General features: G+C 39.8%; 1 protein-coding gene across 4 annotated transcripts in view; it reads right to left on the bottom strand.

Annotated features, from left to right (window-relative positions):
- slit1a (slit homolog 1a (Drosophila)) overlaps positions 1–14,990 on the bottom strand; it is a 94,399-nt gene that overhangs the window by 29,210 nt on the left and 50,199 nt on the right. For all 4 annotated transcript variants that reach the window (XM_032553242.1, XM_032553243.1, XM_032553244.1 and 1 more), the window contains exons 5-9: positions 13,280–13,351; positions 11,397–11,468; positions 10,270–10,341; positions 9,400–9,563; positions 3,098–3,245 (exon numbers count right to left, since the gene is read on the bottom strand). In XM_032553242.1, the coding sequence (XP_032409133.1) occupies positions 3,098–3,245; positions 9,400–9,563; positions 10,270–10,341; positions 11,397–11,468; positions 13,280–13,351 (528 nt within the window). The remainder of the gene's footprint in view (positions 1–3,097; positions 3,246–9,399; positions 9,564–10,269; positions 10,342–11,396; positions 11,469–13,279; positions 13,352–14,990) is intronic.

Raw genomic sequence — 14,990 nt, 5'->3', positions numbered from 1 at the left:
ACATGCCTCTCAGGCCTCTTGGATTGTGTTTTGTTTATGTCTACTCATGGGGGGGTATATGTTTTGTTAGACTCTGGCCACAGTCATTTAGCAGTTCTGAGCTTCCAACATTTTTCAATCAGGACTCTCCCCCCCCTTCAAATGAGCGTCCCTCGCCTATGGAGTGATATGGGAGAGCAATTGGCATTCCTCGGATAACGGCGACTCGAGACCACAGATTCCTGCGGTGGACATGATCCCCTGTTCTGTTTTTGTCTGGCTGTCCCTGTATGAGTGGAGTGACAGCACTGTGGTTCCTCTGCCCTCAGCATGCAGTAGCATGCTGGACCAAGTGGCTTTAGCGCCTTCTCTCATCAACCAGTCTGTCTAACTGGTCCAAACCAGTCTGGCACTATGCACAAACGCGTTTCCGTGTCGGTGTACTTATGTCCCTCCATCCCATGGTATTCTGGGTGTGTTAACACATGGAACGCTGAATCCATTTGAGTCGCACACCCTGACTCAATGTTCTAGCTTTCCCATTGTTGCTCTTTGCTGATCAATGTGAGCAAGCGACTGAATCCTTGCAATCGACAAAGAAGTGCCTTTTTTTTCATTTGTTAAAGGGGGAAACAAGGAACAATCTCCCAGAGTTGCCTGCAGAAGGAAAATCAATGGTTCCTGTCCAATTTGTCAGCCTGAACACGTGTGTGACTGCCTGTGAGTTGGTGTTTGTGTCAATCCAATCAATGCTCTTCATCCTTTTCATCAGGAACTGAGCAGGGTTTTCATTATAGGGAAACACATTACGCCTCCGGGTATTCAACTAGTGTGTGCAGGAGTCAGAAATAAATGCAGGACCACAGCAGTGCAGATAAAAGGCAGAGGGAAAGTTTTATGGCAGAGCTTGTCAGAGCAAACAGAGACTATGATGCATAATAATCCACTATGGTGGTGTTCAGATCTTGTTTCACGAGAAAAAGAATACAGAAAGCAGCTAGAAACCTCAGAGCCATAAACGCAACACTCATTGGGGTGGAGGTGCGTGGGGGATGGGGGGGTGATCACAATTTCTTAGATTTATACATAATGAGAGCAGCATGCACGCGTCTTTTGTGTGTACGCGATTTTGTGAGAGGCTCATTAACAAGGCATTAGGCCAGCCTCGATATGCAGCAACCTGCCAGGCTGTAACTGAGCTGATTTTATAATGAACTTCAAGCACAGATCAAACCTGCTGCACTGAGTTACTGAACCGACCCCCCTGACCACCCTCATGCTTTCCATTTCAATTCACTTTTACTGTGAATGCAGCTCCGTAAACTTGTCCTTAATGATTGAGCCGGATGGAAAAACAGCTGAAAAGATAGAGAAATTCACAGAGGAGAAAGTAAAGTAAAATAAAAAGCATCCTGGGAATTCTGGCTCTAAGGTAAAGGTTCTGATGGACAGGACAGAAGGAATGCACATGATATAAGTGCTTGTCTTGAAAACATAAATCAGAATATTGAAAGGTTTATATGTAGGGCAGATTTAAGTACCAATTACATGCGAAGGGCTGGGAAAGTTTTAAAATGCCAGCGCTCATCTGCTGTGCAGAGAGCGCCCACCATCTATAAAACGCATGCATGATAAATTCATCTTTCAACTGTCTCCCTGTTCTCCCATTAGAGATGCTCACTGGTCACTGTTCTCACAGAACACACTGGTACACAGTTTCTTGTAAAAGCATCCTGATAAAAGCATTAAAATGATAGAATTGTGAAGTGGAAAGATCTTTTACATTTCTTCTACAACAAAAATATATTTGTGGTTTGTCTCTACCAGCAAGAGTGTGAAGGTGTTCTCAAGATGTTTGTAGCCTCTAACTAACTACTTTTCAAGATTCCTCGTTGTTTAGCTGTATCCAGCTTCCCATCAACTCTGACCACATTACCTGGCCTTGCTGAAGAAAAGCATCTCTTCATTATGATGCTTCCACCAAGATGCTTCACTGTCAACACAGTTTGTTCATAGCATTTTGCATGAAGGCCCAACTGTTCAATTGTATTCTCCTCTGATTACTGTTCTGATTAATGATCTACTTATCTTTGCCTGGCCTATCATTAGAGGTGAACGGCTTTGGTCTGTTACATAAAAATCCAACAAAATGCATGAAACTTTGGGGGCTTTAACCTGACTAAATAGCCAAAAAGTACAAGGATAAGTAAATAAATATTTTATTGTACTTGAGAAGACCAAAACCATGGAAAAACTGAATCTGGGATTTTTATGTTTTGTGGCTTGTGGAACATTATAAAGGTTGAAACCAATTTCATGTGATCCTGGGAATCAAAATACAGACTTTAAACCTTTAACACAATAAATATAGTGGCAAGGCATAGGTGGACTGCCTTTAGCATGGGACCCAACAGAGCTGTGAACATTTCATCTAAATGATCAAATTTAGCACACCAGTGCAGTAGAAATGGGTCAGGGTTGTTGGGGAACATGGGATCAGTGACTTTCACACTAGCTGAGTATTTATAAACACACCCTCATGGGGAAGAAGAGACCTAGAAACTGCTCCTCAGAAGAACATGCAACATGCTGGCCGGATTCGTCCAGTACTTTAGCTTTTTAACACTGGGCATAAATCACAGTGTTGTGGGAGACTTCCACAATGCCAGTGGCATAAAATCTCTGATAAAGAGAGTAAAATGACTTATTTGAAAAGTTTAGTCATGCATTCCTGGGAATTACACTGCAGCATGTGGGCCGTGAAGAGTTAATGCCCAGACAGATGTAGGAGGACTGATAAACTGAAGGAGGGATGTTAGCAAAGGGCTCGAATGCGGTTCACAGCATTCTGAGCTGATAAGAGCATGTGGTCTCAGTCTAGAGTTTCTGAGTGAATATTTCTGTCCGCACATGAGACTAATGTCTTGTCAACGTGCTGAAAAGCAAAACATTCACAAATACCTGAGGTATATAAAACAATGCAGATTATCAGAGAACCAAGTTTTCTTTACTTTGGTAAACTTTGTGTGATCATAACATAGTGTGCAAATTTGGTCGCATAGTTTGAGGTGACAGACAGTCACCCCAGGATATCAACAAAAACAGACATTTTGCTCACATTTCCGACATGCTGTCAGGCAGATTGGCTGGAATAGCAGTTAGACCTTTCCCTCTGCAGTCCACAATGTTGTTGCTGCAGGTGCACATGGCAGGACAGGAGCCTCCACCAGTGCTGCACGGCTGCAGGCCGGAAGACTCCTGATGACCTGTAGACGAAAAATAGGATATGGGAGTTAAATGGAATCAAGTTTAAAAGGTGGTAAAATGTTTTTCTGTTTTTGCTTTTTGTGCGATTTAGTTACTTAAATCACAACTAAATTTTCTGGAAGTACAAAAAGGAAGAAAAAGTTCCCACAGCATTATGAAAGCTCCATTTCACTTTTCTGATGCCTTTTTAAACTATTTCCTCATTTGCACACACATTGATATAATCTATTCTAAAAGAGCTTCCTTCATCTGCCTAATGAAGATTTCTCCAAGAATAAAGTTTATTCATGTAAATATGTTTGGCTCATTTTGGAAGATTGTTCCAGTTAGAGCAAAATGTCATATGGATAGATGGTTTAAAACCATTTTACAAAAAAACCCCAAAAAACTGAAAATGTGGGGGATGTCATTGTGTCCGGTCGCTGAAAATACTCCCAACAAATCCAGTGCAAACAATTTCACAGTTTAGATGGGAGGATAATTATTAGTCAGGTACATAAATCTGAGAGCCATTATGGTAAAGAAATCATAAGAAGACCTTTCAAAAAATTTCCAGAAGTAAAGTGGAGGACACAGCAAGGAGTAAGATACTTTGGTCAATTGAGATCAGCTTTCTGATTCTTTGCAAACATTGTGTGACACATGCTCACAGTAAAATATGGCAATAGCAGTATCATGATGAGGGAATGAAATTCTTTAGCAAGGCTGGTTAAACCTGAAGAGAAGATTTTGGAGCTGGATTAAAAGAAGCAATCCTGGAAAAGGCTGCAGAATTTGGAGACTGGGGTTCACCTGCTAAAGTCCTTAAACCAGTTGTGAATCGCGTTGACTTGAGAACTGAGGTTCACAATCAGTTCAACTGTTTTTCTAAGAGTAATGTGATATTTTGGTCCACAGAAAGACCTTCAGCTGTAATTGCAATCAAAGTGGGTTCTCTAAAGTGTTCGTCCAGGAGAGCTGAATGCAAACACATGCCACACTTATAAACAAAAAAGTTTTCAAAGCTATTTGTTTTCCTTCTACAATTATGCACTTCTTTCTGCTGGTCTATCACAGAAAATACCAGAGAAATCCATTTCAGTTCATGGACGTTGTATAAAAAAAACTATGAAAATAAAAAAATTATGTAAAGCACTCTACATTTATTGTTTATATTTATGCTATAGTTCTTTTCACTCATACTCCCAAAATCACTAATCAAAGTTCAAAGTTCAAGCAGAGCTCTTTGTGACCAGAATAGATTGATCTCTTATCTGAGTATGTTATTTTAAACGGTAAAAATAATAGACAGACTTACAGAATGAAATCTACTGTTATAGGATAATATAAACACTTTTTACTCCAACATTTTTTCAAGCTTGCCATGTTTTCTAGTCTTCAGCTTTTTGTGCTCTTCTAGCTGAATTGCAAATATGCAAATGCACATTTCAACTACTCCCTGACATGGACAAAAGCAAATGAAACATGCTATGTTTGACTTCATTTCAAAGTGGCAAAATCCTACTGAATCAGTGGGAAATAAACTAGGTTATATATCAAAGAAGTGTGAAGTTGGAGTGACAAGTGAAGGCCTCCCAATAATATCCATTGATCTCGTCTCAAAATCTTTCTCGAGAGTCTGTCTTCTCCTCCACGAGGAACTGATGCCGTTCTGCACATTCAGCTTTTTCACAACCCCCCACCAACTTCCATGTGTTCAAAAACACTTCAACTTTTTCATTTGCATACAGAGCACACAGCTCATCACGTTGTCTCTCCAGATACCTGTTCAAATAGCTACAGCAATGTCAGCGGTGCGGTGAAGAACGGCAGTCTGCGTTGCCAGAGTGTCGTTTTCAGCTGTGAGTGCACTGAATGTGAACATAAAAGTCTAACCCAGATAAAATAAATAAAACAGACTTTTAAATGGCCTAATTTACACAGCATTACTAATCTGTGTTTCATACCATGAATATTTAATTTGCTTCCTATCTATCACTTGGCTGGTGTTGGAAAGTGTTGCTGAGAGCAAAAGGATTGAGGGATTTACAGATGATAAATGGTGAAATATGTCAAAAGTCAGTGAAAGAAAAAAACGATGAGGCCAAAAATGTGCTCTCCAAACACAGAAACATTATAAAATCCCATGAAAGTACTTATTCCCCCCACTGGACCAGTAGGTTGATGAGCAGTTTATGATCAGACATCATCCATCAGGTAAATCCTAACAACTGCCAGACAAATGAATCAGGTGGGAGGGAAAAAAAAGCATCTCTAGACTGTGAATCAACAGAGGAAGATGTGATCTGAGGATGCGTGATCTGGGATGGCAAAGGTTTGACAGATCTAGGATCGGATGTCTGGCAGAGGAAAACCTCCTTTCTTATCTAACATGGCATATCTGACAGGCCTGGGATCAGGGAGAGTGCAGAGCACAGCTGGAGCAGCCTTGACAATGACAGCTCACTGACAGGTATACCAGAGCCGAGACTGTTTCATGTTCACTCCTCCCTGATTTTCTTACTGCCGTTTCCACATTATTTAATTCTTTCCCCTCTACCCATGTCCTGTTTTCTCTATTTTTAATCAGTTGTTTTTTTTACCATCTAGGTTCCCTTTCCATCATTTCCTTCCTCACTCCGTTTAGCACCCCAATTTCCCATCTCTCTCCTGGAGCACTTTTTCACCTTTTATCCATTTCCACAGGAGTCTATACATTTAACCTACTATGCCTCATTTTCCCCATCATTTTCAAATATTATCACTTCCTTATTACCATCTGTTTTGTCTCACTCTTTTTTAGCGGGTCATTTCTTCTCCATTTCCTTCAGAAGAACCTTGAAATGATTTATTACCAACTGCTCAATTCAAACATAACATTTTTATTTCTTTTATTATTACCCTGGAGCAACAGCCATCCATTTTCTGTCATATAGCCTTGAGTTAACATGAGCTTTTCATTTCTGGTTGCTGTTTTAAAATAACAAAGACCTGCTTTACAGTGACTGCTGTCTAACAAATCTGGTGGAACATAGTCATGAACCTACACCTACGCCAAAGAGGTTGGTCTGAGTGTGTAAGAAACTGTTGATGTGCTATCAAGAAGCAGCAACTCACACAAGATTGAACAACAACAGTCTGTGGAAAACCTTGACTGATCTTTTGAGTCAGAAATAGGTGAAAACATCATGTAAGCATGGATCCATCCTGACTAAAGGTATGTGGCAAAATATTGTTTTGCACACTTTTGGTCTTTTCTTACCAATTAAACAATGTTTTAGCACCAGAGCCTACCGGAGTATTGGTGCTTACCATGTCTATCCATGTGTGACCACATCTGGATCGCTTCTTCTAACAGAATGACATCACAAAGCTCAAAATTATATGAAATTGGTTCCTTAGCCTGACAGTGAGCATACTGTATGACCTACATGGTCAAAAGATCTCAATTCAGCAGAGCGCCTTTGGTTAAGATTCACATCATAGAGCTGCACTGAACCAATCTCCAACAACTTTGTGATGCCAACATTGTTAAATTCTCTGCAAATAATGACTTCTCACCTTAAAAAACAGTTTGTTAGGGTGCGGTAATTTAGTCTTTTAAATGTTTGGGCTCTCAAAAGGAACTGTAATCAACTAAAATTAGAATCGGCTGTTCACATATTAAAATATATAATATAAAAGCACAGATTGGAAAATGGTCAAAAAATTCCTAGTGATGCATCTCTAATTACATAAAATATTTTTGGTCAGCAGCAGGAGAGCAAGGATAACTGCATTTGATCCCACAAAGTAAATGAGCTCCTCTAAATGTCAGTCTACCTCCAAGATGTTTTTACTGCAAGTTTTATTTTTAAACCCGATTTCTGACCTTGATTTAGTGCTTTGAAAATCTGCTCCCAGAGCCGCCATAAATATTAGAATAATGCTCAAATCTGCCAGAGACGCTCAGTGCATTTTTTCCCCATGATTTAAACCTTTGTGCTGCAAACTTTAACAGGATTTTATAGATTACTGATTTTTATTTATCAGGTCTAATATTTTTCCTAAACTTTTAAATGGCACACTACACATTACTGTCAATGTGAATTTACTAGGCAGTGATGCTCTCCAGCACAGAGACAGAGGGCGGATTACGTTGCTCTGACTACGGGAGGATTTCATCATTTTTATTTTTACATCAAGGAATAAAGCAGCACACCCACATTTTCATTCTCCCACCTCATGGCTCTCCTCTCCCTCATTTTCCTCTTTTCCTTGTTATATGGCGCCACCCTGCCCCAAATCCCCCGCAGGTGGCCTCGACTGGTCACAGCTTTGACTAAAGACACGCACAAACACATACTGTTGCAAAAAAAAAAAAAAATACAAAGTGTGTGCCAGCGAGTCGGTCTCTAATGAGTCCGTCAGTGGGAGTTCAACTTCTGGTCACAATTTGGGAAAAAAAATATAAATAAATAAAAGAATGAAAGAATGTGTTTGGCTGAGTATTTATCTGCAAAGATGCATATTGTTGCACTTTTATATCAAAATGTATTGAACTAAGTGTTTTGTCTAGATTCGAAGGTAAAGCTTAAAGAAAATCTTTCATCCCTGGGTGATCGACCACCTGTATGGGTGTATATGAAGTGCAGCTGTCCGTTATGTAAAACCTGAAGTTTCTGTATCTATATCCCACTATTAACTAAAATTTTCAAGTTCCAACTTTTCTATCTGGAATGGTTACACTCCCACGCTTTGAGTCTCTTTCCCTGGACGATGAATAGTTAATGATCTGTGTTGTCACGCTGTATGACTGCGTAAAAATCACAACCCATGGAGAGACAGGAACACACACACACACACACAGAGGTACACTCCCCCACAAACACCCCCTCATGCAGACCCCTTGCAGCTGGCGTTACAAATGAGAAGGCCGAGTGGGGAGTGGAGGTTCTCATGGTGTTTTGCCATTGTTCAGATATGATAAAGCAAAATCACATCATAGTGCTCCTACATGTTCATGATCTCTTTCACGTTTCAAGGAGGATACAAAGACTACAGAGCCATGCAAATCATAAAAAGTAAATCCTTCAATAAATCTTTGAGTGGCCAGAAAAAAAAGGGAGAGCCAATGAGTGTGGGCAGTCTGGGCTCCAGCTGTGTGGGCATTTTCCTAACACTGCTGCCAGCTCGGTGGGGTGCAGAAGCCTGGACTAGCAGAGAGCTGTGAGGCTGTCCTGGTGCTGAGCGACTGTCAGGTGGCTGCCAGGTGAATACACACTCGCATAAAAACACAGGGTAGAGGAGGTAAATAGAAAACAGATGATATTTTAAGATACTGTTTTGTCATGAATAATCTGAAGTACACACGAGTCACATGAGAGGCTGATAAACTTACTTTACTTTCAATTAAATAAAATAATGTTCAGAGAAAGTATTTATATCCCTTTTTCACTTCACAACTACAAACTTAAATTTAGTCAAAAGGGTTTTTTTATGTGACGGAGCAACATAAACTAGGGCATAACTGTGAAAACAAAGGAAAACGATAGTTGGTGTTCAAAACGCAGCTCAATTTCCAGTAAGACTGGAAAACATTAAGACTTTAACATGTGGCTGGAATGGTCAGGGTAACGAGCAGAGGTATGATCAGTGATACCAAAACTCCCATCATGCCAGAGCACCATCCTCCGCGTAATCGCTGTGTCTCCTACATGGTTGTAGCAAACTGCAAATTAGGATCTTTAACAATGTTTTTTTCTTCCAACTCTTCAATAAACACCAGACTAACAGTCACCCCATCAATAGACTCTCAGTATCTGAGGCTCCTGCCGAGTTACCATGGATCCCTTGGCTTCCTCTCTGATTAGATCTCTCCTTGCTTACTATTTCTGTTCATGTGCAGCATCGTGTCTCAATCGGTTTGCAGTCGGACTATACATACATTTGTGTATGAAGATAAAAGACTGTAGCGATTAGAGAGATGCTTAAAGCTCAGTGTTTTGGTTGAAACAGCAAAAAAACAACAAGATTACCCTTTTAAGCTTTTACAATAAGTTGTGTTGCAAAAACATTCATTGCCGGTAATATTTTTCATATTTGTCACTCTACAACCTGAACATTTCAATCTATTTCATTAGACTTTTATTTCAAAATAAATCCACAGGTGAAAATAAAACTTTGCTGTCTTACCTGAGCACGTGAATTCATGTTTCTGGACCTCTGCCACATTGAGTCCTCTGAGTTCTGGGGGTGAAGCACACTGGGTGAACAGGCCAATCGTAGGCCTCTGCCTGAGCCACTGGGACAGCCAGGCCAGGTGACAATCGCAGTTTAAGTTATTGGAATGAAGTCGACTGTAATACAAAAAAACAAACCAAAAAAACCAATTCAAAATTATGATCAGTTAACATTTTTCATCACTGGCAGAAGCATAAAATGTGTCAGTTCTTTTCCACAAGTCATCACTTCCAGTCGCTTTGGGGCAAACACTCTAAATGATACGCTATGTGGACAATTATAAATGGCCCATTCTAAAAAAGGCGACATTTCTAAATCCAGTGTTCCAAACACCGCATTCTTCCAAAGCAGCGCCTCTCCACAATAACTCTCACTGCGATGTGGTGGTGTACGAAGGCTAACTCGTGAACCCACGTGCGCAGAAACAGAAATCCCTAAAATGTTACCCCACTGGGAGTGAAGCAGACCACAACGTCACCGCAAGGGCAGCAGAGTCATGGCTAGGAATAATTGTCTTAATTCAAGAATAATTTCAGATTTGGTAATCGCGGCACACAATAAGCTATTTGTGTCTGTCCAGGCCTGTTTTTGTCTTGACATGAATCACATAATGGCTCCTGGCTTTGCTAAACTCATTATTCTGTGCCGTTCAGTGGTTTTGGCAGAGAGCACTGCTTGGAATGACAGAGCTGTCAACCCCCACAGAGATTACATTCTGATTTTCTCTTCTTTGTCTGGATGTAGACGTGTAGATTATAATTATAGCTTAAATAATTCCTAAAAAAAGAAAGAGATCATTCAACTGGAACATTTGTGACTTACAAAGTTCGGAGTTTGGGCATGTGGTTGAAGCTGGAGACAGGAATGCTGCTGATGTTGTTGTTGTTCAGCGTACTGCGGAAAGAAAGGAGCAAAACAGTTTGATTGTCGGTAGAGTTGTTAAGACAAGCTTTCTCTTTTACATCTCATTAGATCTATGTCTAGTCCACTTTTTTTTGTCTTTCTGGGCCCCACTGGGAATATACCACCTCATTTCACACAGATGGGAAGCCCTTGCACCTCCCACACACACACATGCACGCCTGCATGCAAATATGCACACACTCTTACGAGTCTGATCACAAGCGTTATGAAGGTAGCATGCACACACACACACAGACGCCTGCGCACATCCACACACATCTCTATAGAACCTGGGGCATCAGCTGCAGAGAGAGAACCGGGTCATTTCAATCTGCCTAATAACCTTTTGCTATTTTTCAACCTTCTCCTCCTGTCAACACCCGCTGTTCTCCTCCCCCCCTACACAAATCCATCTGAATGACCCTCTCTGACCTTTTACACCATCATCAAAACACTATCAATACTTTAATTAAGGCATGCAAGCAGCTTCCTGTATTTCTTCTTCTTATACTACCTCCTTAATCCCACACAGTTGTCTTTCAACATCAGAATAAAAAGCTGTCAAAGCGCTGTTGTTCCCCCCTTTTCACTGTTGGTTCACATTGTTTAAGAAGGAGATCCCAACAGAGGCTTGTAATTACACTTTGTTTTAAAGGAGATGATTAACTAGATGTTGAAGATCAGCACGGACGGCTAACCTGGGTTTGTCTTTTGAACATGCCGATAAGAGGAGACCCCCCCCCCCTTCGTCAGATGGCATGCTCAAGGCTAGATGGGCCGTTGGTGGAGGTGGGGCAGTGGGTGGGTTACTGGGTGTTAATGTGATGGAGTAGAACCCTGCTGTCAGCTGTGACTAAATGGAGCTTTATGTCGCAAACCCCCTTTATAAAGCCCGCAGGGGGCATTTTGGAATATTATGCGAGGCCTGTGCCATACGTATTAGTCGCGGTAATTAGCAAGACACAAAAATGTCTTAATTCAACTAAGTGCTTTAATAGGATAAGGCAGCGTTAAGCTAGGCAAATAGCATCAGATCAGGGACTTACAGTACTTCCAGGCCTCTCAGAGCTCTGAAGGCTCCATCCTCGACGCAGCTGATGTGGTTTTTATCCAGCTGCCTGTGGTGGAGAAACACAGAAGAGACACAATCTTTGCATGTCCCCACAGAGTACTTGTAATCATTGATACAGTAAGTTATGCATCTAATGCACTATGGCTAATCAATACAGGTTCAGTCATCTCAGCTCATGCAATCCCCCAGAGGAGCAGTCGTGAACGTTAACGACTGTTTATCCACATCGATGCAAGTCATAAATCCATGTGAGTGCCTGTGTTTGTGCATAAACCGCATCAAAGATGTAAATCACAGCCGTTGTTGGGGAAGCAGTGAGTGGACTCAATCACTGAGACCTAGTCCACTGAATATGCATGGCCACACCAGCAACCAGGCAATGCGTTATTCTCTTGATAGGCCATTAGGCTGACCAGATAAAATGTTAACACTCTGCAATTAAACTAAGTGAGTTGTGAACGGGGAGCACATATTTTCAGCTCACTTACTAGTAATTTAATTTGATGGATTTATTCAGTACTTTACCGTCACTGGTGTCAAGAACTTTCAATAATTAGTGCATGCAGGGTAATTAATCTGTCAGTCATTAGTAAAACAGCCATACAATTTAAGATATTTGATAACATTCAGTTGAAGCTATATACTTGTAGTATAAATTCATACTACATGTGTGTACATACATATGAATAGAAAGACACATAAGCTATTTTTCCACAAAAATGATTTATATTTCCAAAATGCCACCTCCCTGAAATTATTATCTTTTGTTATAAATTGTGCTAATCACACCCAGATCAGAAGCAAAAGACCATGTGAGAGAAGCTGGCTGATATTGGTAAGAGTATATCATTATCCAATAACTATTGTACTGATATGTGGTGTAAGGCCATTCAGTGAAGAAGAAACCATTACTCAACAAACAACATAAAATAAGATTACAGTTTGCAAAGGCATTCATGGAAAACAACTGTAGTTTTTGAAGAAATATCCTGTGTTCGGATGAAACAAAATAGGGATCAGTCTTAATAACTGTTGTCATATATGACGGAAAAAGTGATTGGCTTGCAAGCTTGAGAACACCATGCAAACTCTAAAGTAAGAGTGTGGCAGCATCATGTTGTGTGGTTGTTTGGCTGCAGGAGGAACTGCTTCTATTTACACAAAACTGTCAGCATCATGAGGTAAAAACATGTGGACTCTCAAGACATCAACAAGGAAGTTAAAGCTTTTGACCAAGTAAGACTTTTAATTTGATGATTACTTTAAGCATACCACCAAATCAACCAGGTTTAAGTAGAAAATTAATGTTTTGGAGAGACCAACACAGAGGGCCAGTCTCAGTCCAATAGAAAAGACTTACAAAGGTGTGTGTGTGAGCGCAAGGCAGTACACAAACCCAACACTAAGGACATGTATTTGAACTCCTGAATTTGAAGTTTGCTCAACAGTATGACATTAAGCAAATAATATTAATTTTAGTAATACCAATGTTATAATATCCTAATATTATATTCAGAACACTATATCAGCTGAATTTTTCATGCTCCTTAGTTGTAAATATATATCCACCCCCCAACAATGTAAGCCTATGTGATCCATCATAATCCTCCTATCAATATCATTTCCAGCCCTTTGCTAAAAAAAAAAAAATATTCCCATAAAAAAGTGATGCAAGTCCAGCATATTATCAGTCAACAAAAGCTCTTGAGATTAAATTATGTTTCTTATGTTTCTTAAAATGTAATCTTTTGTTTTGGTGAATGACGGTGTGGTTATTCAATCGGTGAATTAACTTGCATGTTGAACATACAAAAATAATTGTTAATTTAAAAAGAAATAAACACCTCTAGTACTCACAGGTTTTTGATGTCTGTAGCTCCTCTGAATGCTTTTCGGGGGATAGATTGGATGAAGTTCTCACTGAGATCACTGTGAAAAAACACAACAACAAAAAAAAATGGGTATATTTAATGCCTACATTAAAGGTTTGCCTCATGTGGTTCCTGAAGTCCAACAGAATGAGGCTACAATGTTTTTACAACTTGTTGTGCGAAAGTTCCTCTTGTGTGTTTTTAACCGAGCGTCTCAACAAACCACTTTTACTCTCTGAATAGCATTCTCCAGGTTTAAACTCCATCATCAGTGAGGTACTGAAAGCTAAGTGCAACATTTTCTCCCCCACGGTGCGCATAACTACCCCGTGGTGTGGTCTCTGCACGCAGACCTCTGCTCACACTGGAGGGGTATTTTATGGTGGTTGTGTTATTCAGTCTTCCTCCATGTTATGATATGTTTAAGCTGGATGTAGTTTGAGGCTTAATGTCTGCCTGCACACAGACTAAACAGAGACAACAGGGCAGTGGCCTGTGCGGGGCTTTTTCAAGGTCCAGTAGGATGAACTTTTCAGGACGCAGAGCCAACCATATTTTTCAAGTTAGTTGGTGTGTTTTTATGTCCTTAACATCAGGTAGAGGCAAGAATTTGAAAAGAATTATGTAGCGAAAAAAAGGAAAACAAAAGAAGAGAGATGAAAATTCAAGCCAATATGTGTTTAACAAACTGATTCTTTTGTCTGTCTCACACATACATTGCAATGCTGTCAGAGAGGCTCCTGCCCCGACGAAGGTTCTCCCACAGATCCAAAACACTTCTGGTCACCCACAGAGAAACTACAGCCCAGCCCCAGAATCTGTGTAACCACAACATACCACTATTATAAATATAACTTTGTTAATTCCCACCAACTGTTCATGAGCACCACAGGATACGACGTTATGGCACAATAACATTCTGCCCCCGCCGTCTGTGAGTCAGGCATTATTTCAATGGGACTCACAACGGGGAGTTAAACCCTACCACAGCAGCGTAGTTGAGTGATGTACCTAGTAAATGAAACGCTATAGCACCACACAAGTTATAAAAAAGAACCAAAAATTAAACTGGAATCTGTTTTAAATTTAGGAAGAAAATTACTGAAACCAGGCCCCATTTTGAATATGGATTATTAAAAAAATTATAGTTATTAAAGAAAAAAATATAGATATTTAATTGTAAATACAATATATAAGACATTTTCGCACTTAAACAGAACAAAGTCAATTGACCAAAGTGCTGAATATGTAAATGCAACATAGGACTGTGCAAACTATTTATTCTCGATGTACAAAATATTATTATTCCATTGCAAACCATCACAAAAATATATTTCTGTTATTATCAGATCTGTTTTTAATGAGTAGGAAGTTATTATGATGTTTTAAATGTAAAGAGAACGTAGCTGTTGTACAGAATCAACTGATTTTAAAATATCAACTCTCAATTTTGTAGTAATTTTGCCTCTTTTTAAATAGTAACAGTTTTTTAGCAACTGCCCTCAGACATGTGTAGCATGATCTCCCCTGTGTTTCTAATCTAAATAATTATGACATCTGACAGGAAGACTAGGAAAAATAATGATGTTTATTTGATGCTCTTATATTAGAGTTATCAAAAAAATCAAAGATCAGAAATTGGCCACCAAATTTTTATTAATTCATGTATAGTTATTGCACAGTGACTGACTTTGTTT

Source organism: Xiphophorus hellerii, chromosome 22, assembly GCF_003331165.1.
Source record: "Xiphophorus hellerii strain 12219 chromosome 22, Xiphophorus_hellerii-4.1, whole genome shotgun sequence".
Lineage (NCBI taxonomy): Eukaryota > Metazoa > Chordata > Actinopteri > Cyprinodontiformes > Poeciliidae > Xiphophorus > Xiphophorus hellerii.
The sequence above is the reverse complement of the archived record's forward strand: the minus strand, read 5'-3'. Positions and strand labels throughout refer to the sequence as shown.